The sequence below is a fragment of the Lissotriton helveticus genome, chromosome 2_1 (genome assembly GCF_964261635.1).
Source record: "Lissotriton helveticus chromosome 2_1, aLisHel1.1, whole genome shotgun sequence".
NCBI classification, from domain to species: Eukaryota; Metazoa; Chordata; class Amphibia; order Caudata; family Salamandridae; genus Lissotriton; species Lissotriton helveticus.
The window spans coordinates 197824351-197847830 of record NC_136059.1 but is presented as its reverse complement, the minus strand read 5'-3'; the positions used below and the strand labels follow the sequence as shown (position 1 = coordinate 197847830).

General features: G+C 47.7%; 1 protein-coding gene across 5 annotated transcripts in view; it reads right to left on the bottom strand.

Moving 5' to 3' along the window:
• UBAP2 (ubiquitin associated protein 2) overlaps window positions 1–23480 on the bottom strand; it is a 1803012-nt gene that overhangs the window by 948449 nt on the left and 831083 nt on the right. For all 5 annotated transcript variants that reach the window (XM_078674719.1, XM_078674718.1, XM_078674717.1 and 2 more), the window contains exon 13: window positions 15641–15918. In XM_078674719.1, the coding sequence (XP_078530845.1) occupies window positions 15641–15918 (278 nt within the window). The remainder of the gene's footprint in view (window positions 1–15640; window positions 15919–23480) is intronic.

Below are 23480 nucleotides of genomic sequence, written 5' to 3'. Positions count from 1 at the left end.
GCTGTTTGGAATGCACATCTACGCAATAATGTTTGGTAAATGTGTGTGGTGTAGACCATGTGGCTGCTCTACAAATGTCTTCTAAAGGAATGTTCCCCAGGAAAGCCATGGAGGCCCCCAATTTGCGTGTGGAGTGCGCCCTTGGGGTATTGTTAAAGTGCGTTTAGCCTTTTGATAACAGATCTGAATGCATTTAACAATCCATCTGGCTATTCCTGCTTTGGAAATGGGGTTGCCTTTGTGTTGTGCTGAGAAGGCAACAAAAAGTTGTTGTGTCTTCCTAAAGGGTTGTGTTCTGTCAATGTAGTACATTAGCGCCCTCCGAACGTCTAATGTATGAAGCATTCTTTCTGCTACCGTTTGCGGGTTTTGGAAAAATGCAGGCAGGTCAATAGTTTGGTTGATATGAAACTGTGACACCACCTTTGGAAGGAATTTGGGGTTAGTGCGGAGCACTACCCTGTTAGAGTGTATTTGGATGAATGGCTCTTGGATTGTGAGCGCTTGCAGCTCACTAACACGCCTGAGCAATGTGATAGCAATGAGAAAAGCCACTTTCCACGTTAGAAACTGAAGTTCGCAGGAGTGCAGTGGCTCGAAAGGTGGGCCCATCAGCCTAGTGAGGACCACATTGAGGTTCCACACAGGAGCTGGTGGAGTTCTAGGAGGGATGACTCGTTTCAGACCCTCCAGGAAGGCTTTAATGGCAGGCACCCTGAAAACAGAGAGGTGCTGCCTATTCTGGAGGTAAGCCGCTATGGCGGATAAATGTATCCGAATGGAAGCGTACGCCAGATTGCATTTGTAAAGATGTAACAAATAGCAGATGATGTTAGGAATGGATGCATCTAGCGGGTCGATATTGTTGTCTGTACAGTAAATGACAAACCGCTTCCATTTTGCAGCATAGCAAGCTCTGGTCGTGGGCTTCCTTGCCTCCCGGATGATGTCCATGCATTCAGGAGGCAGGGTGAGGTAGCCAAATTCTAAGACCTCAGGAGCCAGATCGCCAGATTGAGCTGTTGCGGATCTGGATGCTGAATGTCGCCATGGCTCTGCGTCAAGAGGCTGGGTGTGAGATGCAGCCTTTGATGCGGTACCACGGAAAGTTCTAGAAACGTGGTGTACCATGGTTGGCGTGCCCATGTTGGAGCAACTAGGATGAGAGTCATCGAGTGTTGCTTTAGCTTTCTTGCCACCAGCGGAATGAGAGGCGCTGGGGGAAAAGCGTACGCAAATTTGCCTGACCAGTTCATCCATATCGCATTCCCCTGCGATTGCGGATGAGGGAACCTGGCGGCAAAGCTTTGGCATTTTGCGTTTTCCCTTGTGGCAAACAGGTCTATCTGTGGATGACCCCACTGCTGGAAGTACGGGTGGAGCACTGATGGATGAATCTCCCACTCGTGCATTTGATGGCTGTACCTGCTGAGCAGATCCGCCATCTGATTGTCCTTGCCAGGGAGGTGTTCTGCCATGAGGAAAATGTTCCTCTGAATGGCCCACTTCCACATGCTCTGAGCCAGGTGAGACAGCTGTGGTGAGTGAGTACCTCCTTGCTTCTGGATGTAGTACATGGCTGTCATGTTGTCCGTCCGGATCAACACGACTTTGTTGCACAAATGTACCTTGAAGGACTTTAGCGCCATGAAGATTGCCATCAATTCCAGGTAGTTGATGTGCAACTTCTGTTGTTGAGCGGACCACAGTCCCTGCACAGTGTAGTGGAGCACATGAGCTCCCCATCCTTGGAGAGAGGCGTCCGTCGTCAGGATAATCTGTGGCACCGGCTCTTGGAACGGTCGTCCCTTGCAAAGGTTGTGTGGATTCCACCAATGCAGAGAGTTGTATGCCCGACCGGTCACCAACACTAGGTCTGTCAGTTGTCCCCGAGCCTGTGTCCACTGATTCGCCAAGCATTCTTGGAGAGGACGCATGTGCAACCTCGCGTGCGTGACTATGAAAATGCAGGAGGCCATCATGCCTATCAACTGCATGAACACTCTCGCTGGTAGGGAGTGTTGCGGTCTGAACCGTTGGATTAGTGACTGGATGCTGTTGATCCTGGCTGGGTTTGGCTGAGCCATAGCAGTCAGGGTGTTTATTGTCGCGCCTAGATACTGCCGTACGTGGGCTGGTTGAAGGTGCGATTTTGGGTAGTTTAGCGAGAATCCCAGACTGTGAAGGAGGTGAATAGTGTGGGACATGTCCGCGGCGCATTGTATGTCCGACTTCGCTTGAACAAGCCAGTCGTCTAGGTAAGGGTAGACATGTATGTTCTGCCGTCTGAGGTGCGCCGCTACTGTCGCCAGACACTTTGTAAACACTCTGGGGGCAGTAGTCACCCCGAAGGGTAGGACTTTGAACTGATAGTGTTTGTTTTGAATGGTGAACCTGAGGTACTTTCTGTGGGATGGGTGGAGTGGGATGTGGAAGTAAGCATCCTTGAGGTCCAAGGTTGCCAGGAAGTCCCCTTGGTTTAGCAGGGGAAGAATTTGTTGCAGTGTCAGCATGTGAAAGTGTTCTGACAGTATATACATGTTGAGGGGGCGTAGATCCAGAATAGGTCTGAGGGATCCGTCCTTTTTTGGGATGAGGAAGTACAGGGAATAGACCCCTGTGCCTTCCTCCTCCATTGGTACGAGCTCTATTGCGCCTTTTTGCAGCATTACCAAGACCTCCTGCTGCAATAAGTGCAAGTGCTCTGCCGACATAGGACGGTGTCTTGGCGGAATGTTGGGAGGAGTGGATGTTAACTCCAAACAATAACCGTATTGGATCAGTTTTCTCACCCACCTGTCTGTGGTGATGGATGTCCAGACTGGCAGGAACTGCTGGAGTCTCCCCCCCGACAGGTGTTGGATGGTCGGGGGGCAGTGACAGAGAGTCACTGTTTATTGGCGGCAGAGGAACGGGAGTTGTTGTTCCCTCTGCCTCTGCCCTTGGCACTGTTACCTCTGTAACTCCCTCTACCTTGCTTGGGGTAGGAGGATGGTGCACCACCCTTTGTAAATTGTGATTGTTGACCCAAGTGTCCTCTGGTAACACCACGCGCTCCTGAGCGACGAAAAGTGTTTCCTCTGAATTGTTGGGACTGAAGTGCCCCCATGGACTTAGCAGTCTCGTTGTCCTTTTTAATCTTTTCAAGTGTGGTGTCTACATCTGGGCCAAACAGTCTGTCAGGATTGACGGGCTGGTTGAGGATTGTAGTTTGGATGTCAGGCTTAAATCCAGATATACGAAGCCAAGCTTGTCGTCGTAGCATGACGCTAGTGTTAATCCCCCTAGCCGCCGTGTCTGCCACATCAAGCGCACACCTTATTGCAGCGTTTGATATAAGCTTCCCCTCTTGTATGAGCATTTCGGCTGCTTCTTTATACTCATCAGGTAGATGTTGAAGGAGCTGTTCTAGGGTGTCGTAATGTGCCCTATCGTAACGCGCCAACAGTGCCTGTGTGTTCGCTATACGCCATACATTGGCAGCCTGCGCAGCCACCCTCTTGCCGGATGCCTCAAGCACTTTCGACTCCTTGTCAGGGGGAGGAGCGTCACCCGTAGTTTGGGAGTTTGCCCTCTTGCGGGCATTGGCGACCACCAACGAGTCCAGAGGCAACTGTCCTCGAATATATGCAGGATCCCCAGGTGCTGGCCTGTATTTTTTTTCGATACGTGGGTTCACCACTCTTGCCCTGGAAGGTTCCTTAAAGATCTCTGGGGCATGTCTAAGGACACCTTTGAGCATAGGAAGTATTTTAACAGTTCTTTCTGAGACTGAGAAAGTGTTAAACAAAAAGTCTTCCTCCACCGGGTCAGCATGCATGTCTACATCATGATTTGCTGCTGCCCGTTCGATTAAAGCATTAAATGCTGCAGAATCCTCAGTTGGAGATATACGGGCCCCAAAACCGTGTGGATCTTGTACCACGTGCTGTCCACCTTGGTCCCCAGTGTCGTCATATGTGTCCTGCTGAACATCAGGGTCATTGTCCACTGGGAAATTGTATTGGTCGTCTTCCTCATCATCCTCTCCCCCTGATTGGTTTGGGGAAGGTGATGGACTCCGTCGTGGTGGTGGTAGAATGGGCTCAATAAGGGCAGGACTGTCCAGTGCTGTCCTCTTTTTCTTCAGTGGAATAACATATGATTCCAGTGGTTGGGAAGTGATCTTTCTTTTGTAAATGGTCAGTTTCCCCGTGTGGGCATCGATATAATGCTCTGATTGGTCATCTGAGGCTTGAAGCGCCGAAGGAGCCGAAGTCTGTGGCACCGATCTAGGTGCAAACACCTTTGGTGGCACCTTTGGTGGAAGAGTGTAAAGCAGCTTGGCTGATGACTTCTGAGGAGCGTCCACCTCCTTTGGAGCCGACGGCGTGGGAGCCGTCGTCGACAAAGCTTTTTCCCGAATCCGTTTCAGGGAGTCGGTGACCTGCGCGGTGAAGGAGGCGGAGGGTGTGGTAGCCGACGGCCGGTGTCCGGTGGCGTCGGAGTCCCTCGGTGTCGACGGTATGTGCGTCGACGAATCTTCAGCCGCATTGTGGCGCGTGTCCTTTGTAGACTTTGGCGCCGGTGCTGCAGAGTCGACAGCTTTGTGCCGATGCGTAGTGCCTGCGGCCTTCGGTTCGTGGCTTGTAGTCGACTTTTGTTCAACTGGGCGTTTAGTTGGCTGCGCCGTAGGAGCGTCTGAAGGCGTGTGCACCGACTTCGACGACCGTGCCGGAGCAACAGAGGCCGACTCTTGATGGACGGCCTTCTTGGAGGACGAGTCCTTGTGCACCTTGTGTGGCGCTGCCGTCTCGACAACCTTCTTCGACTTCTGTGTGCCGGAGGAGGACGGAGCCGATGAAGGAGGCGGTTTCGAAATCGTCTGCCGGACGTCGTCCGTTTTTGGTGTTGTCGCGTCCGGTAGTTTCGTTTTCGATTTGGCCTGGACGTCGGCCATTTTGTCTTTTGTCGAAGCCGTGTGTTTCGGTTTCGATTTTGGCTGGACGTCGGCCATCTTAGGAGCCGTAGAGACCGAAGGTTTCGCTTTCGGTTTCGATACGGGTAATGGCGGCTCCGCTTGAGTGTCCGTGGCCGGGCGAGAAGGCGGGGCCGGGGATAGCGGTGCGGGGTCGTGGGTAAGGCCGAGTGGCGATCCCGTGACCTGAGCCTGAACCATATAGACATCGGGGCATAGCTCTTCCTCCGAGCTATCTTCCGCGGCCCCATAAACTTCTTCGTCGTCCCCTACCTCCTCGACGTATTCAGTGTCCTGGCCGTGCCCTTCGACGTGTTCCTCGGCATCGGACTGGACCTCCGTCGTCGGAGGCGAAATTTGGAGATGATGGCTACTGCCTTCCACCGCGGGGTCGTCGAATATGTCGTCGGGTGCCGGTGCCGCTCGCTGGGCCTCGAGGCGCTCCGCGCGCCGATGCTTGAGCGTCTTCTTTGACCTGAATTGAGAGCAGGCCATACAGTTGTCTTCGTTGTGGTCCGGTGACAGGCATTTGTTACAGACCGGATGCACATCGATGTGTGGATATTTGGATCCACAGATGGGGCAGTATTTAAATGGGCTCCGCTCCATGGTAATGTTGTCGGGTCTTGCTGCGACGAGAGGGCCTCGATGTCTGAAGAGTGACTTGACTCCGTTGAGTTCCGGCTCCGAGAGTCGGACGACGCTCGAGACCGTGCGCAAACAATACCGACGCTGGTAACGAAGGCCTTTTGGCCTTAAGAACAAAGTTTATCGGTTCCGACACGGAGACGTCGAAACCACATCCGAACCCAATGGCGGAAAAAAACAATCTGGGGATGGAGTCGATGCCCATGCGCACTGTAGTCCAGGGGAGGAGCCACCTATCTCGTGATACTTCGAAGACTTTCCAGGACAACAATGTGCAATCATCCGGACCCAACACTAGGCGGTGATCTATGCACAAGATATGAATTTAGCAGCCCACATGCCTCGAACACCCTGGTTTTGCTATGGACAGGTGGCTGCTCCCTGGAGGAAATTACTACAGGGCGTTATATTCTAAATCGGTAGTGAGGTCTCTGACGGGGCCGATGCGGATGGCAGTGCGGGTCTGGCAGGATGCCACCAGTGCGTTAGGGTGAAAGGATCGTTTGACCTTGGCGACCCCGCTTTTTGGATCTGAAAGGCTTGGTAAATTGTGGAACACGAAAGGGTTTGACAAGTGGGACATAATCGGCATCTCCAGGGCGGGTGACCTCTGGGTTAAGGGGCGAGTGAAGTCATTTGTGGTCCTGCAGACCGAGTTTCAGTTGGGAGGAACGGAGTACTTCCGTTATGCTCAGATTAGTCATGCGTTGAATACAGTCTTCCCGGAGGGGGAGGAGGTACCGGAGTCTGCCCCGCTAGAGGACAGTGTTTTGGATAGTTATATACCGATAGTACCATCTCCCTAGTGTATAAAAAAATGATTAATCATAGAGCAGACCTTCTGTTGCAATTGCGAGATCAGTGGACCCGTGACGGCCTTGAGCTTGATGATGAGGACTGGCAGTCTGCGATCTCCTCCCCAAAGGAGGTCGCGATTCCGACTCGACTCAGATTGGTTCAACTTAAAATACTACATAGGGTGTATGTCACGGGTCCCCGTTTGGTTCATATGGGTTTCTCTGAGGAGTGTCTGTGTCAACGGGGCTGTGGTCAGCTGGCCACGTTTCTGCACATCATCTGGGAATGTAGGGAAGTTGTTGATTATTGGAGTAGGATCCACAAGGTGCTTCAGGAGGTTACGGGTGTGCCACTTTTGCCAGAAGCTAGGCGTTGCCTGTTGAATATCTGGGAGCCCACCGATCATAATGTAGCCCAGACTCAATGGGTGACCTGGGGGGCCATGATTGCTAAACGGAATATTGCACAGTTGTGGGGATCCCAGCGGCCTCCTACTATTGAGGGTTGGATGGACGACATGGATTGGTGTATGTTCAGGGAAAAAGCTGTTTATTTGGCTCGGGGTCGTCCCCGAAAATGGCACAAAATCTGGGGCCCCTGGAACCGATATAGAGGAGACATATGTGTACCACCTGAGACAGTTGTACTTGATCTCCCGCTTTCCCCCTAACCCCGACTTAATGTTGTCTTTGATGCTTCCTTTTCTTCCTTCCTCCCCCCTTTCCCCATCCATACGTTCTTCATATTGTTGATTATTGTTATGATGGTCCGCCCTTGTACAGTAACTGCTTTGTGTAACTTATTGATACCTTGCTGTTTTTATTTCAATAAAAAGAAATAGAAAAAATAAAGAAATAGAAAAAGGATGACCTGCCAACCACAAAAAAGCCAAAAGTGCCCATAAAGAGATGCCAACTGTACAGCCCCGGGTGCAGTACCCTGCCCAGATTCTCTTGAAACGGTAGCTTGATCGGACATCAAATGTTCCTACCCACAAGAACCAGGTACCACACACTCCTGGTCAAACTGATTCTACTACGATTACTTTGGCCCAGTAGTTAATGATGATCTTCTAAACGCTCTGTACAACTGCCAAATGTGATCTGCTAAGCGTTGGCAACTGAGTTTGTCCACCCTGGTGTTTAGAGGTTCCTCAAGGTGGCTTACCACCAAACAGCTGTCATGGTGGCCCAGCCACTTAGAGCCACAGCTCTTCCTGACATAGGAATGAGGTCCCGCACCTTGCTTGCTGCAGTACCACACGGTGGTGGTTCTGCCCATGACTATCTACACAAGCCTTCCTCTGATTGTAGGGAGGAAGGCCTTTGATACCAAGTTAAATCCCCTAAACTTCAATTAACTGAGTCTAGGCTTCGGCTCCCCACCTATCTCAAATAGCCTTCCCATTCCAGTAGAGATGAATCCATGGTCACTGCCTGCCCTCGTTATGGTAAAGAGAGGGGCCTGCCAGTGACCCACTTCAATTTTTGCAGTCAACTTCCAAATCTTGATCCATTCCAACAGTATCCCTGATACTGGGCCTTCTGAAACTGGAGGAGCCACTGAAGAACCAGCATGTGCCACCTAGTGCATTCAGCCAGCATGATTTAGGAGGCACTCACTGTCAGCAGCACTGAGATCCAGGACCGAGGCTGAAACAGCAGTATCAGGACGTGCATGTCTTGCACCCTCCGCTTCTGGGGGAAATGTACAAAACAGTACTGAATACAGAATAGCTCATATGAACAGGAGAGTCTTCGAAGGAATCAGTAGTGACTTTGGTACATTGATAGTGAAAGGCAACGATGTAAGGTGGTTTGCCACAGTCTGGAGTTGGTTGACGACTGCCAAGTCGAGTCTGCCTTCAGTAGCCAGTTATTTACGTAGAAGATGACTGGTACCCCAGAAGGTGTGCTACGACCTTCACCACCACTTTTGTCAACACCCAAGGGACACCCATAAGGCAAAAAGGAAGCACTGCAAACTGAAAATGCTCCTGTGATCCTGCTGGATGATGATATAGAAATAAGAGTCCTGCAGGTTCACCGCCAACATCCAGTCTCCAGCATCTAGGGTAGGCATGACCTAATGTACCATGAGCATCTTCAATTTGTCCTTGCGAATGCTACATCCTGCTTCAGGACAAGTAAGTCGCTGGTGTAACACCAAGCATGTACTTACATGGAAAAAACCCTCTCTAGGGTCCCCGTGGACAATGAGGCTGCAAGGCAGAAAGATGGTCCGCAGTCATCCTCCCTGATGTTGGTGGAAGGTGAAGCAGAGCAGAAAGAAATTGTAGGACGTAGTCCTGATGTGCAATTTCGAGCACCTACTTGTCTGAAGTGATGGCCTAACACCTCTTGAAGGAATGTCTGATTCTGCCTTCGTTTTGTAACTGCCAATGCATGAGGGGCGTGGAAAGGGCTGCAAGTTGACACTGCTGCCCATATGTGATCTCTGGTAACTATGACATCAGCCACAAAAAGTGGTGAAAGGCCTGCTGCAGAATCTGGAGATGGTGAGTCGGAAAACCAGAGCATAGCGACAGAAAGAGAACAAAATGTTGGTGTAATTATCTGGTGGGTGCAAACAGGCCCAAGGAACAAGCTGTGGCCATACACCCCTAAAACTATTCCAGGGTAAAATGCGCTTTCTTGCCAAAAAAGCCAGCGCAATCAAACAGCATGATCATCAGGGATGCTTGGACATCCCAGGAGAAACCCACAGACATAATCCAGGCGTCACGCCGAAGTGCTACACTTGTGCCCATCACTGGACCGCAGCAGTCAGTCGTGTCCAAGCCACAGCATGTTTCCCTACATAACGACCATCCTGAATAGCTTCAGTATGGGGCACACAAAGGTCATCCACAGCTGGTAAAAATTGTGCCACCATGTCCCAAAGTGAATGGGAATAGAAGCCTAGAAAGCTGGTAGTATTCATAGGCGTCAGAGTAAGGTTCAAAGGAGAAAATCAGTTTACCAAATGCCTCTATTCTTTTCAATTCACGATCGGTGGAGTGGTAGGAAAAGTGTTGGGATTGGCTTTTATAATGAACACCTATATCCCCAATCTCTGGTGTCAAATGTAAGAAAGGATGGGCCACCTAGTGCAGAAGGATGGTGACAAGTGGCCTGCCCATTACCAGATGCACCCAAACATTGCTTTACCCAAGCGCCCAAAAGGATAGCCATGAGGGCCTCATTAAATGACAATCAAAGTGGCAATCAAGGCTCTGTAGGAGCCTGACCAAGTTGAAGCACCCAAGCCAACTCATGTGTTTTTTCATAGTGGTGAGCAGCAGGTCTAAGACTTCTGCCTCTGTTCACATAACCACTAGGGAGGTCCTTTCCTCTGTAGCAGGACCAGGGATACAAATACCCGGACAAGTATCCAGACCACAAGCACCTTGGAGTTATTCATACAGTTTTTTCCAATTATATTGTGTGACATAACTATCTCCTTCATTAGAACTGTTGTTCTTTAAGTAAGTGCTGAAAATGATTGTATAAAGTGGGGTTTGTACCATATGGTAATGGCAAGGTGTTGCAATCTATAGGATTGACAATTGACTGCCTGCCGGTGAGAGCAAGGTGCTATATCTGTCAAGGAGGATTCTGCTTGGAGTCTGATAGCGCAATGGGATGCAGGAGTTGGCCTAACGGCTAGGGCACTCGACCTCGGACCTGGGGATCTGGGTTCGAGTCTCGGTAATGACGCCAAAACCTTCTGTGATTCTGGGCAAATCACCTAATCTCCCCGTGCCTAAAATGAAAGTGTGTCCTCATGTAACGTAACTGGAAAATATGTAAAGGGCTCTGATACCTGATTCGGTTAGGGTCTAGTTCGCGCTATATAAAACTCTGCACATGTCAGTGCTAAGTCAGCCGGCCCAGGGGGTGGCACCGGCACCGTTGTCAGTAAATTCTCCTGCAGCACAACCAGGCATGGTTCAGGGCCCATCACAGCACGGAAATGGTTATGCTAGCAGTGCTAGATAATCTCAGGCTTCGGGCAGACAAGAAAAAACCGTGTGCCCTGGTCTTATTGGACATATCCGCGGCATTCGACACGGTCAACAACAACCTACTTTTGTCGCAGATACATAACCTTGGCATCCAGGGCACAGCCCTCAGGTGGTTAACATCCTTCCTCAGTGGTCGATCCCAGAGAGTACAGCTGATAGACCACGCGCTGATAGTCTCTCCTGTGGAATCCCGCAGGGATCAGCGCTATCTCCCCTCCTCTTTAATGCCTACCTACAGCCCCTGATAGTCGCTCTAAAAACCATGGAGTGTCAGATCTACAACTACACTGATGATACTCAACTCATCATCCAGATCGACAGCTCCCCAGCCTCCCACACAAGAACACATAACACACTCAAATTTATCGCCAACTGGATGACTGCCAATTTCCTTAAAGTCAACCCGGACAAGGTTTGGACATCACCACCGACTCGAATCCCTGGATCAATCTCTTCTGGCCTCAGGAATTGGGCACCGACCTGGACCCGGCAGTGGTTGTTAAGAGCCTAGGCATCAAAGTTGACGCTAAATTATCCATGACCCAGCAGGTGTCTGCAGTAGCGGGAACATGTGCCGGCTTGATGAGACAGTTACAGAAGCTTGCCCCCTCCTGACTTTTGCCACTCTCAGACTGGTTAGGTCGGCCATGATAGTTTGACGTATTGATTACGGAAATGCCCTGTACATTGGCCTCCCAGAAAAGCTACTTGCCAGACTCCAGGTCACTATGAATGATGCGGCCAGGCTAATATTCAGACTTCCTAGAGGGGCCCATGCCACCCTTCTCCTTCAACAGCTGCACTGGCTTCCAGTCAAGCAGAAAACTAAGTTGAAGGGCCTCTGCATCGCGTACAAGGACATTTACGGGCAAGCCCCCACGTACATCAAAGATAGTCTAAATCTCCACACCCCGAACAGGGTACTTCGATCCTCAGAGGCATGTCCTCGTTTCAGCCTTACCTCTAACGGGGAAAGAGCCTTTTCCACCTCCATCCCCCCACTCTGGAACAAACTACCGGAGAAACTGCGCAAGGAACGCGTCCTTCTCCCCTTTAGGAAGAAGTTAAAAACAGTCCTCTTCTCAGAAGCTTGGGGCTCTCTCCAAATGTAACACTTCACTTCCCCAGGCCAGGACTGTAGGAGAGTGGGGTCTGCAATCCTATGGTCACCCCAGATTTTTGCTTTTTGCTTCACTGGTTTACGACTTTCCCTGGCTGTGGGCCGGCTAATCAGACCCACAACCTAGCGGTTCTCTCTCTAAATTGACAACCATGTACTTTAGGTGCATTTACCAATTGGTACTGGGCCACCTGATCAGTCCCTGTACACAGGGCATAGGTGTACCCAGGGCCTACCAGGGGCTGAAGCATGTATTATGCCACCCCTGGCTGGCCACCTAAATCTGACACAACTGGCTGGATGACAGCTGGGGCAAGGTGGTGTAAACACCCTTTGCTGTAGATATAGAATACCTATATCTAACCCTAAAATGGACACATATATTCCTATCAGTCACTCCTATGGAAGGCCTTATCAATCCTGAAGTCAGAGTGCTTGGAATTATGTGAGATGGTGCTCTGGCATGAGCTGAGCCCGTTTGTAGCTTGCGGAACCAAGTCCTAATAGCTGTTCCATGATAATGCACTTAAGAGTATATGGTATAGCGTTATCAACCTCGCGGTTAAATGCCAACTCTGGTATAACATTATCAAAACATGTCGAGTAAGGTGTCATACGATTTGGAATACTACCCCCTCGCCAATTCTGGCGACGGGGGTAGCATTCCACCCTTCTAGAGGGACACGACATGTATGTAACTGTGAACCCCGGTTAAAGTTAACTCGAGCCTCAGCATCACAAAATGGATGCTGCCACCACAGACACAAGTCTGACCTCCTGCTGCTGGGAGTCCTTCCAGCGAGGAGGGCCTGGACAAAGGGTTTCCTGCCTTGGGAGGTGCTAGCACCACCCCAGACAAGATTTTGTGTATTAAGGTAGGGAGGCCTGAAAGGAATGAGACATGCCTGGGGCACACAAGGTGCCCTGTGCATACACCGGTTCAAACCAGTTGCTGGGGCATCCCAGCCCAAGCTCTGGCGGGAAACCGGACAAAGGATAGGGGGTGTAGCCACCCCCCTTCCTGGTCCCACCCAGGGGAGGGACCTAGTCAGTAGTGCAGCCCCCTTTAGGAGAATAAAGGTAGGAGCTGGTCCCATTCCAAATTAGATTATCCTGAACTATTCAACAAGAAGAAACTCTGGCCTTCGACGTTCTGCTCCACAGAAGACTGAAGAATCTCCCTTGTGGGCAAGGAGTGTCCACCCTGCAACTGCAGGCACCATCAAGCGTCCAGCGGCTTCACTTTGTCGTCTTCCCTCGAGGATCCAGACTTCAGAGCCCGACGAGACCCGGATTCCCAGACCTCTCCGACCTCAACCTACATCTACAGCACAGCTGAGACCCGTGGGTGCGACGAGACACGTGGGACTGGCCATCTTGAACGAACCTGCACTTCGCTTCCAGCACGACTCCCGAGGTAAACTCGACCAAGTGCTTTGGGGACTGAGAAGCCCCAGCCCCGAGCAGCCCCTGCACCGAAGATCAGCCCTCCAGCATCCACGAGATCTGCGTGGGGCCCTTCTGCTTTGTTGCTGCTCGACGCGTTGTCTGGTCACTTGCCGGCTGGCTAGTGACCTCCCAGATGAAGAACCTTTGAATTTTCACTGCTGGTCTGGTTGCTCCAGACTGGCCCTTGCTCCCTCCCAAAAGAGGGGCACCCCGGACTCTCCTAGTCCGCACCAGACGCTTTCTTCACTCACCGCGTGGGTTGCCTTTGCCAAGGCCTCTTGAGTCCAATCCCGGATCCAACACCGCCGACAGCGAGAGCCTGCGTGGGACATCTCGTGCCTCCATCCTGGTCGTCGAAGACACCTCCTGGTCCACATGGCTGCAGAGTCAAGCGTCCACTCTTCACCTGATCGCTACGTCGACATCTGGTTCCTTCCTGGTTCCACTCCAGTCACTGGCTAGTGACTGTGAACATTGTCCCCTCTGCTTTCAGGTCTCCTTCTTCAACAATCCACCCTTGGATTGCACCGGGCATCTTCCTCCTGGTCGCCTGCATCATCTTTTCTTTCAGGCTCCATAGACTTCAACGCGAGAACCCGACGCACTTTGACACCTGTGCACCCGCAGTCCGTGGGTGAGGTAACAAGAGCATTTCGGTGCTCAAGGGTAGTTTAACTGTTCTAGTGTCCCGTTCCACAGTCGTTGTCCTACCTACAGGATTGTCCGTACTCACCTTTTAACTCGAACTGTACTGTCCATAGACGTTGTTACGCATCTCGCGTGTGAGTTCACACTCTGCACACGCATTCCGTGGGCCTCCTATTACTTACCTGAAGTTAGTATAGCGTGGTCCCATCGATCCTACAGCCTCTGGACAGCTCCATTCCGATTATAGACTCTCACATTCCACTTACTCAGTATATGGTTTGTCGTGCCCCTAGGGCACCATTGTAATTTTGTGCGACTTGTAGTATTTTTTGTAAGAGATTGTCATGTGCTTAGCCCTCTGACCTCAAAGAGTTCAGAGGTGTTGTTATTAATAAATATACTGTTTATTTTCATAACAACCTGGGTGGTGTCCTTTCACTTGGCATTCAAGGGGTTATATTGTGGTAAACCAGCTGGCTTCACATGCCAAAAGAGTTTAGCCTAAGACTGCTTTGTCCATGCTACCATTAGGATAGCTGGTCTATAAGGTTGACTTACAACCATTCACCATAAGGGTTGTTTGGACTGATACAAGGTGATCACTAGAACTAGTGAGCATCATATATCAGGCCAACTTCTCACAAGGACGTGCCTCTCTCTCTTGACAGCTCTTAGAGACCTGACTGTGATAATGCGCTCTATAAATGCGAAATACATACATACATACAATTCAAAGAGCACATACTGTCAAGGGAAGACCTGTCGGCGAAAGTCCAACTGGAGGCCAAAAGGCACAGTGCAGGAACCAGTAAGACTTTGAACAAGACAATTCCGGGAGTTGGACAGGGGCCTTTTTCTCAGCTTTAACCAGTGGTGTTTTCTTGTGTTCGGTGATTTTGGGATGGCGGTCCCGTATGGCCTCCAGATTCATCTGGGAGCATTCATCGCAGTACCTAGAGTTTTGTTTTCGACCCCAGACACCAAACATACATCATGTGGGTCCGTCATAGACACCTCTTTGCGACGGTCCCTACTTGGTTAAAAGCCTGTTGTCTTAAGAGGTAACATTTTGACTTCCACCCTAATAAAGTTTGATGAAAAGTTCATCCTGAAGTCAAAGGAGAAACTTCAGATATGCATCTGAAGTTTCAGAAAGAAAAGAACTGACGCCCACACTCGTGGGTGGATTTTATATACCAGCACATAGAGGAGTATTATTTTAAAGTATCCGGATCTAGCATGACATCTAGGGAATATTCACAAGATGAGGAAACTGAAGTCAGAAGTATCAATCACAATGTGCCATTTTAGTAATATTTTATTTTCAAATGATTTATTGTAATGTAGAGAGGCACTAATGTCAGCGAAGGGCTCATACAAATGCAGTTTTTTGATCCACTGTAAGATTTTGGTAATCCTCTCTACGCTCTAGAATTGTTGCACACTTCACAGGAGAAAGACTACAATCCTTTTGTCCTAAAAGGCCATACTTAAATTCTCTTCAGTCATTTTCTTCCTTCAGGTTCCTTATTACAAATTAGCATTGTTGACACAAAGTCCTTTTCCTTCAACTTGTTCACTGGGGTCAGGATGAACTTTACATTTCATTAAACATGGCCCAATTAGGTCTTGCAAGTTCCAATGAGCCAGCAGTTCTATTTGTAAATTTATATTGTTCTGTGCTGCAAGTGAAATTGAATACATACACAATGTAGCCCCAATAAAGACAACATTCTTTGGACTTTAATTTTCTGCATACCTTTATAAAAAAAAAGTTAATTCTTAGCCCAAATAAAATCACCTTACAAATCTGTAAACTAATCAGGTTTATTTTCATAAAACCACGAAGTCCTTTCAAAACTAAACATTCAGGCATGTACATGATAAACATTATAACTGACTTTGCAGTTTTAAACTACACATTTTAGAGTTCTATAAAGTCAAATGTAGTACAATGAATTTGAAGACCGTAACTGCTTACTATATTACTAACCTTTGAAGCAGGCGCAATCCTTCGCTTCTGAGGTTTCATCTGTTTCTGCTGTTGCGTTTGCTGAACAGACATTGCTTGGTTATCTTGAGTCATGCTGGGAAGCTGCAATATCTTGCTAATCGCCGCTGAGCTATCGACTGGTGACTGTTCTCTAAGCTTCAACTGCGATGGAAAGGATTCCAGTCCAGGAGGAGGAGCAGGAACTTGTTGTACTTGGTGTTGCTGTCGTTGAGTCAGCTGGCTCAATACAGGCGATGGTTCAGGTTGGGATTTAAAGTCTGAAATAGTTAGGAGGAAAATCGGAATGGGTTTAGACACCAAATATCAACCAGATAACATGCATATGATCACTTTTTTATGAATTTAATTTGCTCAACATAGCTCCTGCTTAGAGCCGAAGACCATGGGCATTACGGCGAGGCTCAATGAAAAAATACTAAAGCATGCAGTAATAGGTTCACATTGTAAAATACATGTTTGAATTATACACAGTGGAGGAGTCGCTGCATGATGTACAAAATAGAGCTGGGCTTTCAATAGAACAAAAAAGTCTATATTGAATTTAAAAACAATGCACAGGAAATTAAACCTAATGCAACACTTCATTATACAAATGGGCCAACATTGAGTTTGTGGGAAACTGAGGAAAGTGAAAGAAAGCTGTAAGGGAGATGGGGAAATAGTTAAGAGGGCAAAGTCTGAAAAGCAGAGTTAGGTATATCAGGATGGTATAAGAGATATAGATGCAAAATTGCAAATTAAATAAGTGTCAAGAGAACAGTGGGGGAATCAAAGTAGGGACAGATTTGTGTGAGTGTATCACAGAGCTAGATATAAAGGAGACTATTAAGTAAAAGGTGTTTCAGGTTTCTGTAGGAGACCATATAGAGTCGGGAAGATGCGGCTCTTGAAGCAAATTTCAGATTTTAGTGTCACATCCTAAGAAAGGTTACGTCCCCACCACTCAAAGAAAACCGGATTGCCTCCCTTGAGAATCTTTGCCATTTCATCCTTTGTTCAGGTGACCATAAAGGCTCTGTACTATTGAACATTTCAGTCACAATTCAAGTCAATGGAGTCCTGTAACCAGTTAAGCACCCAAATGACCGTTTAAATTAATGTTTTGGACAACTAGCAAAATTTGCAGCAGAGACCATTTCGAAATCGATCAGTGGCACATGTGCAAGTTATAGTGGCATCAAGTAGTCACTAGTCGAGTTAATATAACTTCCACATGTTATCGCTCTGGAATCGTATGGGCTATAATCATTCAAATTGTTGTAGATTCTATAGAGGTTCTAGCCTACCAATGTGACAGGAACCTAATAAGAATTGGAGCAATAGAGGCTGCAGGAACAAGGCACCCAGTGGGCACGGAGAGCTAAAAACAAACATGGGTAATATTTTCATCTTTTTATGGAGCTGGAGCAGCTCTCCGACTCAGATGCACAATGTTACTCACCCAGTAAACATCTGTTCTTGGCATGTACAGCTGTAGATTCACATGCTTTGCATACTCCTGCCATCTAGTGTTGGGTCTGGATGTTTGCAGTTTGTTTTTCTTCGAAGAAGTCTTTTCCGGTAACTAGGTAGGCGACTCCTCCTTTAGGTGATAGTGCACATGGGCAACGACTCCATTGTTAGATTGTTTACCCGCAGAGGGTGAGAATGGAGTTAGTAAGAGTAGAATAGAGATGTCCATGCTTATGTAGGTATACTAAAGAGAACTGCAGCAGCTACAGGTACCCGGGGAGGCAGGTGGGCGCATGTGAATCTACACCTGTACATGCCAAGAACAGTTGTTTACTGGGTAACTAACATTATCCGTTCGAGGCATGTGAGCTGTACATAAATTGCTTTGCATAGACTATATAGCAGTATTCTCCCAAAGCGGTGGCTAACCTGTAGCTACTGGAGTTGTCTGAATTTGTGTTTTAAGTACTGCTTGGCCCATATTAGCATGTAGTCTCGCTAGCACATCTACACAATAGTGTTTGGTGAATACGTGCGGCGTAGACCATATTGCAGCTTTGCAAATGTCAACTATGGGAATGTTTCCTTAGAAAGCCATAGTGCCCCTACCTTGCGATTGGAATGCGCTCTAGGGGGAACAGTTCGAGTTGCTTTTGCATAAGTTTGAATGCATTTAACAATCCACCTCGCAATACCTGTTTTGGAGATAGGATTGCCCGTGTGTGGTGGTGCAAAAGCAACAAAAAGTTGTTTGGTCTTACAAAATGATGCTGTAGTTCACCCACTCTCTTCAGTGAAGTGATTCGTAATGAGGAAAGCAGTTTTCCAGGAGAGAAACTGTGGTTTGTATTTATACATGGGTTCAAAAGGTGGCCCCATTAACCTTGTGAGGACTATGTTAAGATTCCACACTTGGTGGAATGACTCTTAAGTCCTTCCAGGAAAGCTTTAATTCCGGGCACACTGAACAGCGATAAATCTTGCCTATTTTGTATTATATAGCTATTGCAGCGAAATGTAGCCGGATGGTGGTGTAAGCAAGTGTAACAGATGACAAATTATGTTTTGTATGGAAGCATCAAGAGGGTTGATGTGTTTGTTATTGCAACAAATAAATCTTTTCCATTTAGCTGCATAAAAGGTTCTTGTGGTAGGCCTTCTGGCCTCCCTGATTATGTTCATGCAGTCTGGTGGAAAGTTCAGATAACCAAACTCTATGACTTCAGGAGCCAGATTGCGAGGTTCAATTGTTTGCGATCTGGGTATTTGAATTCTCCATGGCTCTGTGTGAGGAGACTGGATATTCGGTGCAGCTTCTGATGAGGGACCAGAGACCGCTTCAACTGGGATGTGAACCATGGTTGACGGGCCAATGTGGAAGCTACTAGGATCAGTGTAGGGCTGTTTGCCTGAGTTTCAGAAACACAAATGGAATGCCTGGGAGAGGCGGAAAAGTGTAGGCAAATATCCCTGACCAGTTCATCCATGGTGCATTGTTCTTGAAGAGCGGGTGTGGGTACCTAGAGGCGAAGCTTTGGCCTTTTGCGTTTTATTGTGTGGCAAACAAATCTGAGGGACTTCATACCCTTGGAAGAATGGGAGGAGAACCATTCGTGAATTTGCAGCCTCTGTCTGCTGAGGTCTGCAATCTGGTTGTTCACTCCTGGGAGGTGTTCCACTAGGAGATAGATTTTTTGGTGAATGGCCCACCTACAGATTTCTTGGGCGAAGTGGGACAGTTGAAGAGTGTCCCCCCTGTTTTTGTATGTAATACATGGCTGTCATGCTGTCGCTACGAACTAAGACAGCTTTGCAAACCAGGTGAGTTTGAATTGCCTTGAGAGTTAGAAAGATTGCAAGCAGTTCTAGATGGTTGATGGGGAGCAACATTTGCTGTTGGCTCCATAAGCCTTGCACTGTGTTGTGCTAAAGATGCGCTCCCCAGCCAGTGAGGGACGGGTCCACTGTTAGAATGGTCTGTGGAACCAGGTCTATGAAGGGCCATCCTTTTGATATGTTTTGTGTGTGCCACCACTGCAGAGCGCGATTACCAACACTAGATCGGTTAACAGACGCTGTGATTTGTTACACTGACCCGCTAAGATTTCCTGAAGGGGGCGCATGTGCAGCCTGGCATGGGGAACGATCATGATGCAGGATGCCATCATTGCCAGTAGTTGCATAAACACTGAGCTGGAAGCGAGTGATTGGATTGAAACTGGAGAACTAATGCCTGAATGTTGCGAATTCTGGCTGCCTTGGGAAAGGAAAAAGTCTTGAGTATTTAAGGTGGCTCCTAGGTAGTTTTGAGTATTGATAGGCTTGAGATGTGATTTTAGCACATTGACTGTGAACCCTAGTCGATGTAGTAAGTGAATTGTTCTGCGAGTGTACTGGAGAAATTTGGGATACGTGATGGTACGTGATGGCTTTGATGAGCCAGTCGTTCAAGTAGGGGAAGACATGGATGTGTTGTCTTCTCAGGCGAGCAGCGACTACCGCCAGACACATGAAGACTCTGGGGGCAGTGGTGACTCCGAACAGGAGAACCTTGAACTGGTAATGTTGATTCACTACTACAAATCTGAGAAATTTGCGAGGAGTGACATGGATTGGAATATGAAAGTAGGCATCCTTTAAGTCTAGAGTAGACAGAAAGTCAGCCTTTTGCAGAAGTGGTAGTACTTGTTGAAGTGTTACCATGAGAAAATGGTCTGACTGTATGTAAAGATTTAGTTCTCTAAGGACCAATATTGGTCTGAGAGAATCCTCCTTTTTGGGTATTAAAAAAGGAAAAGGAGTACATGCCCAACCCGTGGTGTTGTGGTGGTACAGGCTCTATAGCCCCTTTCAGAAGGAGAGATTGAACCTCTTGTTTGAGGAGATGAAGATGATCCAGTGAAAGTTTGTGTAACTTTGGGGGAATATTTGAAGGATTGTGGATGAACTCCAGACAGTAACCAGAACGGATAATTTCCAACACCCAATTGTCTGTTATGGACTGCCAGACGGAGAGGAAATCTGAAAGTCGCCCCTCTCCACACCCCGACAGGTGTTAAATGTTCAGGGTGGGGAAGTCACTGCTTTGTGTTGGAAGGGGGAGGTGTATTTGAGTCTCTATCTATGCCCTTGAAGTTATTTCCTCTGTAACCCCCTCTAAAATAACCTTTAGAAGCAGAGGGTTGGCTAGTTGGTTGTTTTTGTACGTGGTGATCGTCTCTGAGGAGGTATTTTTGGACCCTCCACAGTAAGAGTGTCGAAAAGAACCACATGCTTGTGTTAGCTGAAGGGCTTCCATGGATTTGGCCACTTCATTGTCTTTCTTCATTTTTTCCAGTGAGGAATCTACCACAGTGCCAAAGAGGTGTTCTTTGTCAAAGGGTGTTTTTTGACTGGAAGTCTGAACCTCGGGTTTGAAACCTGAAATACGTAGGCAGGCGTGCCTTCTTAAAAGGACACTGATGTTTACAGCTCTAGCAGCAGTGTCTGCAGCATCTAGGGAGCACCTGATTGCATTATTTGAAATTAGCTGCCCTTCTCTCACTAGGTCTTGCACTTTAGATTTATGTTCATCGGGCAGAAATTAAAGCAACTGCTCCATCTCGTCCCAATGCGCCCTGTCATACCTGGCAAGCAGTGCTTGCGTGTTAGAGATACGCCAAGTTTGCTGCCTGAGAGGCTACCCTTTTCCCCAAAGCATTATTAAGCGTAGATTCTTTATCTGGGGGTGGAGCACCCCCTGTAGTTTAGGAGTTGACCCTTTCACATGCCTTGGACACCACTAGGGAGTCCTATGGTAATTGTCCTATGTACGCTGGGTCAGATGTTGCTGGCTTGTACTTTTTATCTACCCTAGGGGTAAGGATGTGGGTCCTGACAGGGTCGTTATGTCATCGACATGCCTGATCATACCTTGTTTCCGGTCAGGGAAGGCATGGCTTGGCAGTTCGGGCTGGACTGTTCCCATGAGGCACAGGGTCAGACTGATTTGCATATAGCCATGTCTGAACTGGGGTGGCAGAGTGGGCTAAAGAACGGTGATGGATTAAACCCAGATCTTTAGACTGGGTGAGAGTGTTTGATTGGTTCAGATGCTCCGTCCATTACCACCCCCTTTTGTACCGATTACATACATATGGCATTAGTATTCCAAAGCGGAAATGCATTTTGCACCCACAGAATTTTTTTTGACTGCAATTCAAACAGCTGTTCTGAAGGAAAGGCCATTGGCACAGGGGGGACAAATAATTGTGGTGTCTCCTGTTCCGGCCTTAGACGATCAACACAAGCATTCCTACTGCAAAAGCCCTACATCCAAGATGGTTCCAGCGGACCAGTTTCTTGACAGCTACTGACGTAGATTGTGCTTTTGATCCCATTTTACAAACACGGGGATACCCCAAGTATGAAGAAGAACACCCAGTGTCTAATGAAATTTTGCCTCTGGATCAATAGAATTTTGTAATTGTTATATACACTGATGGTTAAGCCCACGCTGCGGTAGGTACTAAGTAGAAGTACTTGGCAGCATGTGGTGCAGTTAAAGGTGTCAGAAAATATGGTGTACATCAGGCACAATAAACATTTGATGATTGTACCACTCAGCTGGCAGAACTGCAAGTTTTAGTTCTAGCTTTGCAGAATACGGATTCAGAATTCCTCACACTTAATGTGTGATTCCTATTACTGCGTCCAGGCCTTTAATGATAATTTACCTTATTGACGCTTAAATAGATTGACTAAATCTAAAGGAGAGGCTATAAAGCATGAGCTTTTATGGAGCAAAGTGGCAGCACTAAAGGGTGCTTTGCCACGGCCTCATGTAATTCATACATTGATTCACCAACATGTTGATGTACATGTTGCAGATATGTAATTAGCTAATCAAGGTGCTAAGACGTTTGTTCAGACTTTCTGTAGCTGGGATTACTCGGTCACATAAGAGGATAGACGACTACACTGGGGCTGCGATCACTGCTTCGGCTAGTGTTGCGCCCTTACCTAAAGGCTATTCAGCAAAATACTCCTATGTGTTGAGTGCTTAAAACATCCCATTTTCCTGTGATACCCAACCGGACCACAGTTTAGAGTTAAGAGTTTAAAGCTGCTCATGAGGGATTATGCTGGTGTGGGGGGCTACAGTTTCTTTACTATAGAAACTATACTGGGCAGGTTCTTTGTAAACAGACTAAAAAGATTGTCCTTAGTTCCGACATTTGTTCACAAATTAAATGTCCACTGTTGCACACCCACTGCATACATCTTTTAGTTTCAAATAAGCCATTACAATGTGTCTATTTAGATCATTGCTGACCACACCATTTGTATTGTGCCTTTAAATTTATCATGGTGGGTGTCGATTTTTTCTTGATTTCTATGGGGATTGTCACAGCGATCAGCTGCTGCTCAGTTATTAAAGATTTGCAAGACTTTTTCAGTACATATGCAGTAGCAACATTCCACTCAGACCAGGGACCAGTTTTCACCTCTAAGGTTTACCAAGATGGTAAGGGCACCATGGGTGTTTATATGCATTATTACGCCCCTATAATCCTGAGGGAAATTCAATAGTGAAACGGAAGAATCATGACTCCCTAACAGCTAGAGTATTACAGTTAGAGGTTCAAGTCGTAATTGGATCCATCATCTATACGGAGTTCAGACAGAATTAAGTAATCTGCTTAGAAGGTCTTCAGTATCCAAATGTATGTTCCAGACCTTGATAACTCTGGTACAGTGGCTGGAGATGCACCCTTTGACATCAATGGAAGTTTTGCGGTTTTACAGGAATGACAAGATTTCCAAAATAGGCTCTCTAATTTGAATTCTGAAGCTTCTGCCAATGACATGGGGAAGGAGCAACCAGCGATTCCTGGCAGGATACCTAAACCCGAGCATTTAGTCTGAGAGAATATTGCAGATTAAAATAAGATTGTCCCATCCTACCGTATACTGGTCCTTGCTGTCCAAGGTACTTGAACTGTGATTTTGCCATCAATTGCAGTTGGTTAATAGAAACTACAAGATTATTGATTTGATTAAGTTCCACCATGTGGCCAGTTCTCCATAGAAGGCCACAGGGTTTCTGGGTAATTCTTGGTTACCTCTCCCTAGCCTGCACAAACTCCCTCTACATGCATTAAGCAGTCGTTATCTTTCTACACCTTAACTGGGGTCCTCAGATGCTGAACTTTCAGTTAACACAAGTTGTGTTTCTAGTGTGCATTTGCTGTTTTCCACAGTTTCTCTTTGCAATTAAGTTATATACCATTAACCACCTTTGGCGGTGCCTACCTACTCTCCTTTGTACGCTGAGGTCCCTGTTTTTTACTCTGACTGTGGTTATTTTGTTGACACTGATTTTTCA